General features: G+C 51.4%; 3 protein-coding genes across 3 annotated transcripts; 1 reads left to right on the forward strand and 2 right to left on the reverse strand.

Moving 5' to 3' along the window:
* Positions 1-220: 220 nt before the first annotated feature.
* Positions 221-6249, reverse strand: armc5 (armadillo repeat containing 5). The gene is made up of 7 exons (XM_084036495.1): positions 5343-6249; positions 5233-5263; positions 5005-5115; positions 3906-4803; positions 3031-3821; positions 2434-2566; positions 221-2173 (listed from the first exon to the last, which is right to left on the reverse strand). The coding sequence occupies exons 1-7, from the start codon at positions 5721-5723 to the stop codon at positions 760-762; spliced, it is 3759 nt and encodes a 1252-aa protein (XP_083892621.1). The 5' UTR covers positions 5724-6249; the 3' UTR covers positions 221-759.
* A 263-nt stretch (positions 6250-6512) lies between these two features.
* Positions 6513-8400, forward strand: LOC311030614 (uncharacterized protein). The gene is made up of 2 exons (XM_084036496.1): positions 6513-6715; positions 6996-8400. The coding sequence occupies exons 1-2, from the start codon at positions 6622-6624 to the stop codon at positions 7601-7603; spliced, it is 702 nt and encodes a 233-aa protein (XP_083892622.1). The 5' UTR covers positions 6513-6621; the 3' UTR covers positions 7604-8400.
* A 392-nt stretch (positions 8401-8792) lies between these two features.
* LOC311030516 (uncharacterized protein) lies at positions 8793-12429 on the reverse strand. Its single transcript, XM_084036291.1, has 3 exons — positions 11720-12429; positions 9628-9859; positions 8793-9539 (listed from the first exon to the last, which is right to left on the reverse strand). Exons 1-3 carry the CDS (start codon positions 12050-12052, stop codon positions 8836-8838), a joined length of 1269 nt encoding a protein of 422 aa, XP_083892417.1. The 5' UTR covers positions 12053-12429; the 3' UTR covers positions 8793-8835.
* Between the last annotated feature and the right edge of the window lie 39 nt (positions 12430-12468).

Consider the following 12468-nt stretch of genomic DNA (forward strand, 5'->3'; position numbering starts at 1 on the left):
ACGCACTGCTGCCTCAACATGTGGAAATGTCTTCAGCTTGTGTCAATAAAGCACCTTATTTCAAGCATCCGACAAAAACACAACCTCACTCCTGCAGCGTTCTCCTTCAATGCAACTGGCTGACAGTAAGAAAAAACTAAACATCGCCAGCATCGGCCGTAAAATGCTAACATTTAGTAGCATTAGCATCGCAAATTTGACTTGTAGGTGGCCCTGAATTTAAAAAAGCTCATCCTCTTGGGACCATGAATGTCTCCCGTTCTCCACACTCCCAATAACAAGAACGTGAGCTACATCTTGAGTGGCATAAATTTATATGGGACAGTTGGGATCTATACATGGAATCTTCTGCTCATCCATATCATCTCTATGTACAAAATAAACACCTGGCTTCTAGACCAACCCTGATAATTCCAGTACTTCCAGCTAAATGACATTTATCAAATGCATCGTCGACATTCTTAGACCTTTTCAAAGAAAAAAAGAAAAGAAAAGAAATCACAATAAAAATGCCATTAGTAAATTATAATACAATGATGTCATGCTGGGACGGGCTACAGTTGATAACGGATTACATCCAAGCTAAATTGTAATTTATGCTTCCAGTTGATCAAAATAAATCAAGTCTAAAGAGTTTCTTACAGCAGGTTTTCAGGTCATGGTGCATCTTTCCACACATTCCATAAAGTTAATACAACTTTGCTAGAAAGCTCATGACCACACAGTCGGCCCTCTGAATTCACGCCACTCTCTCCCGGTTCAGCTCAGAGCCTCCGAGGCCAGACTCAGCAGATCCTGTTTCAGGGTCTCCGTGCAGTCGGCCTCCTGGGCAAGTCTGCGAAGGCAGTCGCCCGCGAGGGACGAGGACGAGAAGGGCCGAGGGCAGTCCTGGCAGCCCAGCAGCAGAGACAGGCAGGCCCGGCCCAGGGCTGGGTAGTTGTAGCGCTGGGAGAACCAGTACACCTGGGGGAGGAGGACCGCCAGGGCCCCCCCTCCTGGACCGGCTCCGGAGGAGGAAAGGGAGCCCCGAGCTGCTGATTTCAGACGCTGTGCTGAACTTCTCACGTTCTTTGGTCTTAACCTCAACTCTTCTGGATCACGTGGTCTGTCCAGCGCTGACCTACAGCCTGATCTGGAGTCTGGAGGGGGACAGGTGGTACGGTCTCCAGTGCTGGTCTTTTGAACCGCTCCCGTCTGCCGGGTACTGTTTGGCTTCTTCGTCTTTCCTGCTAGATTTTCAGTTTCCAAACCGGTCAACTCTAACTCGGATGTTCGGTTGGCGAGGTTCTCTTCGGCAGACTCTGGGTCTGTTTTAGATGCGGTCTTCTCCGCCTTGTCCACTGAGGGAGCTGGAAAAGCAGCCTTGTTGGAGTGGGACAGGAGCAGAGACACGCAGAGATCCTCCAACTCTCTCTGCAGCTCCGTCGCCAAAAACCTGCACGCTCCCATCATCATCTCGCCGAGAGCCGTTTTCTGGAAAGCAAAGTCTTTAGTTGAGTCTTTCTGGCAGATCCCCAGTCCTTCAAGGACCAACTTGTCCAAGACCTGACACCGTCCTTTCCTGTCTTCTCCATCCTCACTTCCCCGGGCCACATCTGCCACCTTGGCGATGCGACATCCATGCAGGTAGTGCAGCACCGGCAGCAGCATGCCTGTGCTGACATCTTTGATGTGGATGGCTTCTTCCACATTCCCCTGAGCTTCTCCAAATCCACCTCTCAGCAGAGCCCAGAAGTACTCAGAGCCGACGGCGTCCGCCCCCTCCATCCCGGCCACCGCCTCCCTGTTGGCTCGGACACGAGTCCCGTCGTCCAGCAGCAAGAGGAGGTCAAAGTCCGAGCCTCCGTAAGGACAAGTGTCAGCCAGGCGAGCTCTTTTCGAGGGAGGGGGGGAGACTTTGTCTCCGTCGCTGTCCGGCCGTGTTGTTACTGGATGTTTTCTGTCAAGCTCCATTTTGATGCAGCCTGTCAGGGAAGACAGGCATCCAATCAGGAGGGAGGAGAACAGAGCGTGGAGCGGCAGAGTCAGGCCAGAATGCGGCACATTCAACCAATCAGAAAGCAGCTTCCCACATTCAGCGGGGTGGTCCAGGTCGGCGTCGCAGCCCAGAGGCTGCAGAGCCAGGAGCAGCCCGCCGCTGTCCAGGAGAAGCTTCTTCAGCAGGGGCTTGTTGCTGTCGGACAAAGAGAGGGTTTGGAGTTCTTCTCACCGGAATAACACTTTTATAAACATCACTCAAATGGAGACAGAAAAGTGCATTTCATGACATATAGATCTACTACTACGACGCTCTAGGTTATCATTAAGTCAGACTTGTGTTCAACCGCATGATAAACTGTGTTAGTACTCCTAAGAATCCTTTCTCACTGTGTTTGTTATGGAATGTGTTGTAGAAATAAAGATGATTATTATCATGATTATTCTATAACTCACCTGCAGATTAAGGGCAGAGACAGCGCACAGTTCATCTTGTCGGACTCGGAGCCGGACAGCATCACATGAGCAACGACCCCGGAGCCAAACCCAGACTCACACTGGACCCGCAGATTATTGAGAAGAGAAAACCCTGCAGAGACCGTTATATAGTCAGTTATACAGGCAGTTATACAGGCAGTTATACAGGCAGTTATACAGGCAGTTATACAGTCATACAGGCAGTTATACAGGCAGTTATACAGGCAGTTATACAGGCAGTTATACAGGCAGTTATACAGGCAGTTATACAGGCAGTTATACAGGCAGTTATACAGGCAGTTATACAGGCAGTTATACAGTCATACAGTCAGTTATACAGTCATACAGGCAGTTATACAGGCAGTTATACAGGCAGTCATACAGGCAGTTATACAGGCAGTTATACGGGGGGAAGGAGCACTAATGTGTGAACACAGAAGTTGTGTTATCTGGACCTGGAAGAAACAATCATCTACTAATAACACGGTTAATAAAATGTGAATTATTCATAACCTTTATGAGTAACCTACAAGCTTTGAAAGTGACTGCGCTGCAGAGGAAACATCTATATCTTACCAAGTTGTTTAACTTTGGCTTTCACTCGGTCCGTCTGCCGATCCTCCCCCTCGTAGCCCCCCCCTCTCCGGCAGAGACGGTGGCGGATCAGCGCCACCGAGCCGGTCCGGACCAGCGCCTGCAGGCAGTTTGGGTTGCAGCTCAGCCGGCAGAGCATACGGAAGCACCTGCTGCTGGGGTCCTGGTGCTGCGTGAGGTAGTAGAGCAGGCCGGACATGACGCCCGAGCTGATCAGCGCCGCGCTGGGATCGGTGGAGTGGGAGAAGCGTGACAGCAGCAGCAGGATGGGCGACTCGGCGGTCCAGGGCTCGGGGTGGTAGGGGTGGTGGTAGGCCGTCGTTCGGGGCACCGAGGGAGGGGCATCCAGCGTGACTTTAGTCAAACAAGCTGCCGAGTGAACGCGCTGCCTCCTTCTGTGAGGAGATGAGAACTTTGAAGGAGAGGCCGGCGTTTGGGCTGTTTTCGTGGGGGAGGACATGTTGGAGGAAGTGGGCTGGGTTTGGGATGTGAGCACGCTGGAAGGTTGAGGACCAGAAGGAGGTGGATCCGTGGTTTGACAGGACAGCTGGGGCTGAGCAGGACAGCACACCGGGGAAGGCTGAGCAGCTTTTTTACAAGTGAAAGGGCCAGGAGGGTTGGATGGAGAGTTTTTAAGAGAATCTGGGTTTGGAGAGGAGGTTTGAGGGGATGAAGACGGTGGGATCTGAAGACTCCCCCATTCTCCTTCAACACCAGAGGAATCCAGCAGGTCCCCCTCGGAAGAGATCAATCCCTCAGCCACCAACCAGGACCTGAAGAGAGAGCAATAAGCATGTCCATAAACACTAAAATAGTGGAATAAAAATAGGTAAACCTATGCTTTTCACTTTCCATACCTGAGACTTAAAAAGCTGGATGAACAAAGGCCTTGCTCCTTCCCGGCCTCCTCCTTCTTGCAGCCCTCAGGAGGAGCAGGAAAGTCAAAGGAGTCAAAACATGAGGAGGGCAGGAGCTCAGCAGGAGACACGCTGGAGGAGAGACTCACGTCCATCTTCTCAGCAGATTGTTCCTCGCCTCTGGTGAGCTCCACCAGTCGACCAACAAGCAGAGGGACCAGCCCCAACTCCTGCAGCTGCTCCATAGCCGATTCATCGAAAACAAAGTCCACGCAGGCCAGGATGGCCAGGCGGGAGAGGGGATGACTCTGATGGGCAGCCAGAAAGCCAACCAGCACCTCCAAGCCGCTGCTCTCCTTCACCTTGGCGCGGTTGACCGCCTCCTTGCAGCACAAGCACAGCGCCTTGAGGAAGACTCCGGACTTCAGCTGGTCCCTTTTGACCTCGTCAGTGAACTTCTGAATGACCCCCAGCGACCCCACCAGAGGTCGCAGGCAGCCTTGGGAGCACATGTTGGCCAGGGATTTCAGTGCCAGCTCCTCAAAAGGTTTACCAGACTCCCCTGACGCCATGACGCCGAGCTGAGCCAGGACCCCGGAGCGGGACACCTCCCTGGCACATTCGACACCGCAGCCCCGGGTCAGCTCGTGGAGGGTCTTGAGCGCCGCCCGCCTCAGCCCCTGGGGGTATTCTGGGGCGATGAGAGGGGCCAGAGCGGTTAAGGTCCCCTGGGTGAGCAGCGACAGGCGGTTAGAGTGCGTATCCGAGAGGTAGAGGAGAGCCCGAGCCGCCGACTGGGCACACTCCAGTTTGGGGGAGGGCTCTTTGGGTGGAGCAGCAGTGGGGGAGGAGGGGCCCGAAGAAAGAGACACACAGAGGAGGAGGAGGGGGACACCACCTGTCAGAAGTAACGGGGGGGTTTAAATCAACAGTCTCTGCAAGCATCTTTAATCTGTAATGTCACTAAGGTACCACAAATATTGATGATGATTCGTCCATAAGCAAATTAACCTGATAACAAATACTACTTTTCATTGCTATAACTTCCTCACGCTGCATCTCATGAGAAATGCTGGAAACGAAAAGGTTCCAGACTTACCAGCAGAGTGGATGAGTGCAGAGCTCTCTGGATCCATGGCCAAGTTCCCCAGAGCCCGGGCTGCTCGGTTCTGGACCGTCTCCAGGGCCATGTTTTCCTTCAGGATCTCCACTGAGACAGTCGGGATTACGGGCCGTTAATTGTGAAAATATCAGAGAGTATTGCAAAAGTTTGAGAAGTCATCCTGATAAGATCAGCGTCCTCATGAGACTGTAAAAGCACACTTACCTACGATGTTTATTCCATCAAGCTTACGAACCTACAGTGGAAGACATGTCAAACGTGAGCAGTTTTATTTAATAAAAATAGTATCTTCTGTATTATCCCTGTTATCTCACCTCGATGCGAGTCTCCAGCTCAGTGCAGCAGTTTGCCAGGATGCTCAGAGCCAGGTCCAGCGTCTTCCTGGAGCACTCGGGGTGTTTGAGCAGGTCCAGCAGGGGCCGGAGACCACCTTGAGTTCTGAACCGGGCGATGCCGGCCTTGTCACCCTTGATGTGCTGCGTCCGGATGGCGACCAGGGCTCGCCACTGAGAGGCTCTGGACCTCTTGTCCCCCTCTCGCCCCCCGCCTGACTCCGCCCTGCCACGGCCATGGTGTTCAGGTTTGGAGAGGTGAGCCAAGCACCAGGTCAGAGAGGACTCTGGGGACGATGGGTGTCCGTCCCTGGAGGGTGCTCGGGGTTGTTTCCAGTCACCTTGTAAGGGTGATGCAGCCATGGTTCCTCCTCAGGGTTCAATTAACTTAATATTCCTCCTCTCAGTTCAGATATCAAACACACTGTGGAGCATCACTGCTTCCAGATAAATACATTAAATAACACCTTTTACTTTCATGTCACTTTCATTAATCAACTAGTTGGTCTTCATGAGATCCTTCGTGATGTTTGTTTGTTTTTTTTCAAAGTTTCCACAAAGGTAACAAACCTGATGTCGTCAGAAAACTACAGATACCATGAAAAAAAGGAAAGGGTTACCGCCTGACGCCGCGATCGCTGCTGGGAGATGGAGTTCCAACAGCTTCGGTCCACTCCCTAAAAAACAGGCCTACATCGTGAGAAGGCCGAACTAGCGTTATTCTACGTGACAGCCGTGTTTTATCTCACTGGAACACATTTCACACATCGAGTGACGGATTAAAGCTCGAACTGAACAATGTTTTTTTACCACTGAGCGAATTACTTTGGTGAAACAAAATGCAATCGCCTGTGTTAGCCGCTAACGCCATCTTTAGCCAAACAACAAAACAGGGGCGGCTGAGGGCGGGAGCAGAGCGGGAAGAGGTGGGCCGATGAGATATACGCTGGGACTTGTAGTTTCAATGTCGCGGCCCTTGAGCATTTAGTCCCGTTTAAAAACTACATATCCCCGCGGCAGTGGCAAACCGTGCCTCGCTTTGTACAACTCGCAGCGTCTAAAGTTTGTAGTTTAACTGGCGCACCGGATGACTCGAAAGCTCATGCGTCCCGACTACACAACGGACTACATGTCCCAAGCCGCCGAGTGACGTCAACGTCATCGTTTAACGCGATGCGAGAAAAAGCATCGGTGCCTCTGAGATGTTGTTAAATTCCACGATAGATACACACAACTAATAATAATAAAATGTTTTAACGCCATGGAGGTGATCGAGACTATCGTGATACAAAGCACGGGAGCGGAAGGAAAGCAAACGGACGTGTCGCGCGCGGACACCGATAAAACCAAAGCAGGTTAGTCGCCGTTACACCCTGCAGCGGGTTTCATCCAGTCACCGCACGACGCGAGGAGGGCCCGATGAGTGCGCGTTAGACGCAGCGGTTGTAGTCAGAAACGGCCCCGCGTGCGTTTTCATAGTTCCGTGACTCATAATATCGTTTACATCAACCACAGTTATACGTTGCCTGGCAACGTATTATCTCGGTGTTTCAGTCAGACCGGCTGAACTTGGAAAACACGTCCGAGGTTCAACGCCACGTCATGACCCGAGTCACCTTTGTCTCCTCCCTCTAGAGTTCCTATGGACGCTGCAGGCGACATGGCACCTGGTCAACACCAGACTAGAGATGGACCCGGCCTTCGATCAGCCGGTGTGCAAGAAGAAGAAACTGTGGGAGACGGTGGCCGAGAGGGTGAACGCCAAACTGAGAGAGTCAGAGGTCACCGACGTCACCGTGAAGGCGTACGAGTGTGACCTCAAGTGGAGAAACATGCTGGCCACGTACAGGAAGAACGCCGAGCGGGCCAAGAGGCTGGGGGTCGCCAGCGTCCACTGGGAGTTCTTCAAGGCCATGGACCAGGTCCTGGGGAAGAGCAGGGAGGACGTGGAAGCCCAGCGGAGGGCCAAGCTCAGCGGGACGAGAGTCGGCAAGGCGATGGCCAGCAAGAGGTTCACGCCGATCCTCCCGACGCCTGCTCCCGCCACGGCTGCCTCCTGCTGCGCCCGGCCTCCGCAGGACGTCCTGCAGCTGTACATGGAGCTGCAGGAGAGGAAGATGAACATGTGGGCCCAGCAGAAAGCCCTGGAGGAGAGGAAGATAGAGGCCATCAACAACCTGGCTCAGGCCATCTCCAGCCTGGCTCAGAAGAACAGCACGCAGACGTCAAAGGATGCACATTAGGCCAGAAGAGATCTTTCATGATCCTGCACAAGGGCAGCTGTTTGTGTGTTTTTGGTAGACCTTATTTTCCTTGGTCATGTGGCTCCGTCTTACCTTGACAGGGCAGCGTATGAGACACACCCAGGACAGATGACATGCCTCCTCAGAGCAGTCGTTTTCTGTCCATGCTCCAGTGGAGGAAGTCCTCACTTATTTTTATACCAAAACAGAAGAGTTACACATCACTTCATGTCACATGTCAACAACCTATGCAACAGTAGAAACAAGTTATTGTATGTAAGCCCTGAAAGAGAACAAACTGAAACGTTACCATTGTTCAAGGGAAGTCAGACGTAAACACACTGATATTTATACTGATATGTATCAATAACAGTATCCATAGATACCATTAATGTATTAATAACACTGTCTTAGTTATCAGTCAGTATGCACAATTTCACCATGTAATTTATTCCAATAAACAATCCTGCAATAAATAAAACCTTGATCAATGTTTTGTCGAGAAAGACGGCGCTTGGATAGTTTTATTGTGAAACTTTTACCGGATATACTGTTGTGGTATTGTGATTTGACGCCGGAGCCGGACGGATTAGAGCGTTCACTGCCCTCCTGTGGCCACAGTGAGGAACTGCAACATTAAATGATTCCCGGTTTAGAGTTATGAGTAAAATCCATATTAATAATCCTCGTTAATAGTGATTACAGATAGAAACAATATCATTAATGGTGTCGATGATTAAGTTATTTTAAAGTTTGTATTCGTCTGGAAATGCTATTTGTTTAACTTGGAAACGGTCATTCTAGTGTCAAGGTACATGAAATAGCACACACCAACTTCCTGTCAGTTTCAAAATAAAATGTGAAAAATAACTCATTGCCAATAACTTTGTTTTTGTTGCTCTTTGCACCTATGTTCGTGTTGGCATCCCATAGTTTCCAAGAGCCTGCTATAACTAGCGATAAGTTCAGACGCTTCAGTGGATATTATTTATGTTCTTGTATGCTTTATCATGTTAAATTACAGACACACAGGTCTGATTGGGCTTCCACTCCAATGAAGGAACCCCTGACATGCAATGAAAGCATTTACATGCGTCTATTTTGTGTGAATCCATTTTTATTTTGTCAATCCTATTTAGGGCAAACCTGGCCGTTATCTGACCTTCACAATAAGAGCCCGAGACAGTGGTGTCTGCTAAAATAAACCTTTATATGAAAGAGCTGACATCACGTCACATGCTTCCAGAATTAAAGCTTTTAAACAACAAATCTGAGACGGCGTCCCGTCTGTGTACGCCCTCGTCTTCTACCTCGCCCTCCTGGGTCACGGCTTCCTCTTTCTCCACGTCTCCGTGAACTTCCTGTCCCATGTCCAAAAACACATTGTGCAACACGCAGGCGGTCAGCACAACGGCTCTCGCCCGATCGTAGTTTCCAATATCCAGATACCTGAGCCTTTGAAATCTGGCTCTCAGGTTTGCGAGGGCCTGATCCAGGATGTGAACGTGCTCCTCCAGCATCCCGTTGAAGAGCTCCTCCCTCGGCCCGTGGCATTCTGGGTACGGCGTTAGAATCTGAGCCGTGAGCGGGTAGCCGGCTCTCGCCACGAGGAAGGAGCCGGAGGGCATCAGTTCAGGATGCCGTTTGAGTTTGTCTCTCAGAGCGCCGCCTCTGTCCGGGTCCGATCCTCTACTGATGCTGCAGTCCAGGAACCGGCCTCTCCGGTCACACGTGAGCTGGAGGTGGAGCCAGGAGTCAGGATGGGCCTCCTTCTTCATCCTCTTCACTCCGGGCTCCGTGCGGTCCACTCCACGTTTCACCGTCGGCAGGCGGATCGGGATGCGGGTGTGTCCCAGCGCTCCCAGGACCCGAGGACCTCGCTGCTCCTCCTGCTCCGGGCTCCAGAGGGGGACGAGGGCTTCTGCAGCCTCCCTGCCTGGAGAAGAGAGAAGGAGAAACCTTCACATCATCATGTTCACCGTTTACACTCGTATCACGGCGGCGTTGCACCGGATCCAACCCACCGACCGGCCACCGGATCTGACCGCCTTCCAGCGCGTTGACGCGCCCGCAGAAGGAGAAGAAGATGCGGTGGATGTTTCCCTTCTCCAGGTGGAAGCGGCGGGACACCGAGCGGTAGCTGAGGCGCTCGCAGAGCAGCGTGAGGGACAGCAGCACCGTGTGGGACAGGGACAGGTGAGCCCGGCCCGCCATCCGGGTCCGGGATTTGGAGCTTTGAAGGAGCTCCGTGATGTGCTGGAAGGGAGGGACAAAGTAGACCATCAGAGAGTCTAGGTTAGTAGACCAGACCACCAGAGACAGTCTGAGTTAGTAGACCAGACCACCAGAGAAAGTTAGTAGACCAGACCACCAGAGACAGTCTTAGTTAGTAGACCAGACCACCAGAGACAGTCTGAGTTAGTAGACCAGACCACCAGAGACAGTCTTAGTTAGTAGACCAGACCACCAGAGACAGTCTAAGTTAGTAGACTACACCACCAGACAGTCTTACTTAGTAGACCAGACCACCAGACAGTCTTACTTAGTAGACCAGACCACCAGACAGTCTGAGTTAGTAGACCAGACCACCAGAGACAGTCTGAGTTAGTAGACCAGACCACCAGAGACAGTCTAGGTTAATAGACCAGACCACCAGAGACAGTCTTAGTTAGTAGACCAGACCACCAGAGACAGTTAAAGTTAGTAGACCAGACCACCAGAGACAGTCTGAGTTAGTAGACCAGACCACCAGAGACAGTCTTAGTTAGTAGACCAGACCACCAGAGACAGTTAAAGTTAGTAGACCAGACCACCAGAGACAGTCTTAGTTAGTAGACCAGACCACCAGAGACAGTTAAAGTTAGTAGACCAGACCACCAGAGACAGTTAAAGTTAGTAGACCAGACCACCAGAGACAGTCTGAGTTAGTAGACCAGACCACCAGAGACAGTTAAAGTTAGTAGACCAGACCACCAGAGACAGTCTGAGTTAGTAGACCAGACCACCAGAGACAGTCTTAGTTAGTAGACCAGACCACCAGAGACAGTTAAAGTTAGTAGACCAGACCACCAGAGACAGTCTGAGTTAGTAGACCAGACCACCAGAGACAGTCTTAGTTAGTAGACCAGACCACCAGAGACAGTTAAAGTTAGTAGACCAGACCACCAGAGACAGTCTTAGTTAGTAGACCAGACCACCAGAGACAGTTAAAGTTAGTAGACCAGACCACCAGAGACAGTCTTAGTTAGTAGACCAGACCACCAGAGACAGTTAAAGTTAGTAGACCAGACCACCAGACCACCAGAGACAGTCTGAGTTAGTAGACCAGACCACCAGAGACAGTCTAGGTTAATAGACCAGACCACCAGAGACAGTCTGAGTTAGTAGACCAGACCACCAGAGACAGTCTAGGTTAATAGACCAGACCACCAGAGACAGTCTGAGTTAGTAGACCAGACCACCAGAGACAGTCTGAGTTAGTAGACCAGACCACCAGAGACAGTCTGAGTTAGTAGACCAGACCACCAGAGACAGTTAAAGTTAGTAGACCAGACTATCAGAGACAGTTAAAGTTAGTAGACCAGACCACCAGAGACAGTCTGAGTTAGTAGACTACACCACCAGACCACCAGAGACAGTCTTAGTTAGTAGACCAGACTATCAGAGAGTCTAAGTTAGTAGACCAGACCATCAGAGACACAGAGACCAGAGACAGTCTTAGTTAGTAGACCAGACCACCAGAGACAGTCTAGGTTAGTAGACCAGACCACCAGAGACAGTCTAAGTTAGTAGATCAGACCACCAGAAAGTCTTAACCAGACCACCAGAGACAGTCTTAGTTAGTAGACCAGACCACCAGAAAGTCTTAACCAGACCACCAGAGACAGTCTTAGTTAGTAGACCAGACCACCAGAGTCAGTCTTAGTTAGTAGACCAGACCACCAGAGGCAGTCTTAGTTAGTAGACCAGACCACCAGAGACAGCCTTAGTTAGTAGACCAGACCACCAGAGACAGTCTTAGTTAGTAGACCAGACCACCAGAGTCAGTCTTAGTTAGTAGACCAGACCACCAAAGACAGTTTAAGTTAGTGGACCAGACCACCAGAGACAACATACCTGGACTGCAGCACCGTCAACGGTCTCCAGCGGTCCCCGGGTCTCTGGTGGTCTCTCTTCCTCTGGGGCCCCGCTGCTGGACGTGGTCGTCTGTGAGCCGGGGGGCTCCACCACGTTGGTCCGAGCCTGCAGCAGCTGCCCGGCGGGGATAGGCTGATGCCCGGCGGGGGAAGACTGCGCTTTGAGCCGCTCCAGCAGCTCCGCCTCCAGGATCTCCTCCACCGCCTGGTCCAGCCGCTGCTCCAGCTCGCCCGGGGACAGCGGCTGCCACTCCCGCTCCACCACGTCCAGCACGGCCCGGCCCGCCGACAACACGCACTCACCGACGTCCATGTGGGCGACCGGAGTTCCTCCCGGTCCGAGTCCGGAGGTCGAGCTCAACGAGCGGCGCGGCGCAGCTGCATCGCTGCTAGCTCGATGCTAAGCGAGCCCGCTAAGCTAACACGCGTTGCCTTCAAGCGCTGTCGGAAAGTTCGGTACTTTTAGGGAACAACGAGCAACTTACGTTTTCTGACGCGTTAAGCATCGCATTTGTTTTCAATAAATATGTAGTTTTAGAGCTGAAACATTTCGTCCATAGTTTTCCCAAAACAATTTGATAAATGGCCAGAAATAGTTGAATTGCAAAAGATCTTCTGTGTATTTTTATATGGCTTAGACTCTCACTGAGCACTTAAAGAAAACACTGAACACATCAGCTGCTGTTCACTAATGCAATATTAGATATCATCACCCGAGTCTTGAGTGTG

The sequence above is a fragment of the Eutrigla gurnardus genome, assembly GCF_963514095.1.
Source record: "Eutrigla gurnardus genome assembly, chromosome: 20".
NCBI classification, from domain to species: Eukaryota; Metazoa; Chordata; class Actinopteri; order Perciformes; family Triglidae; genus Eutrigla; species Eutrigla gurnardus.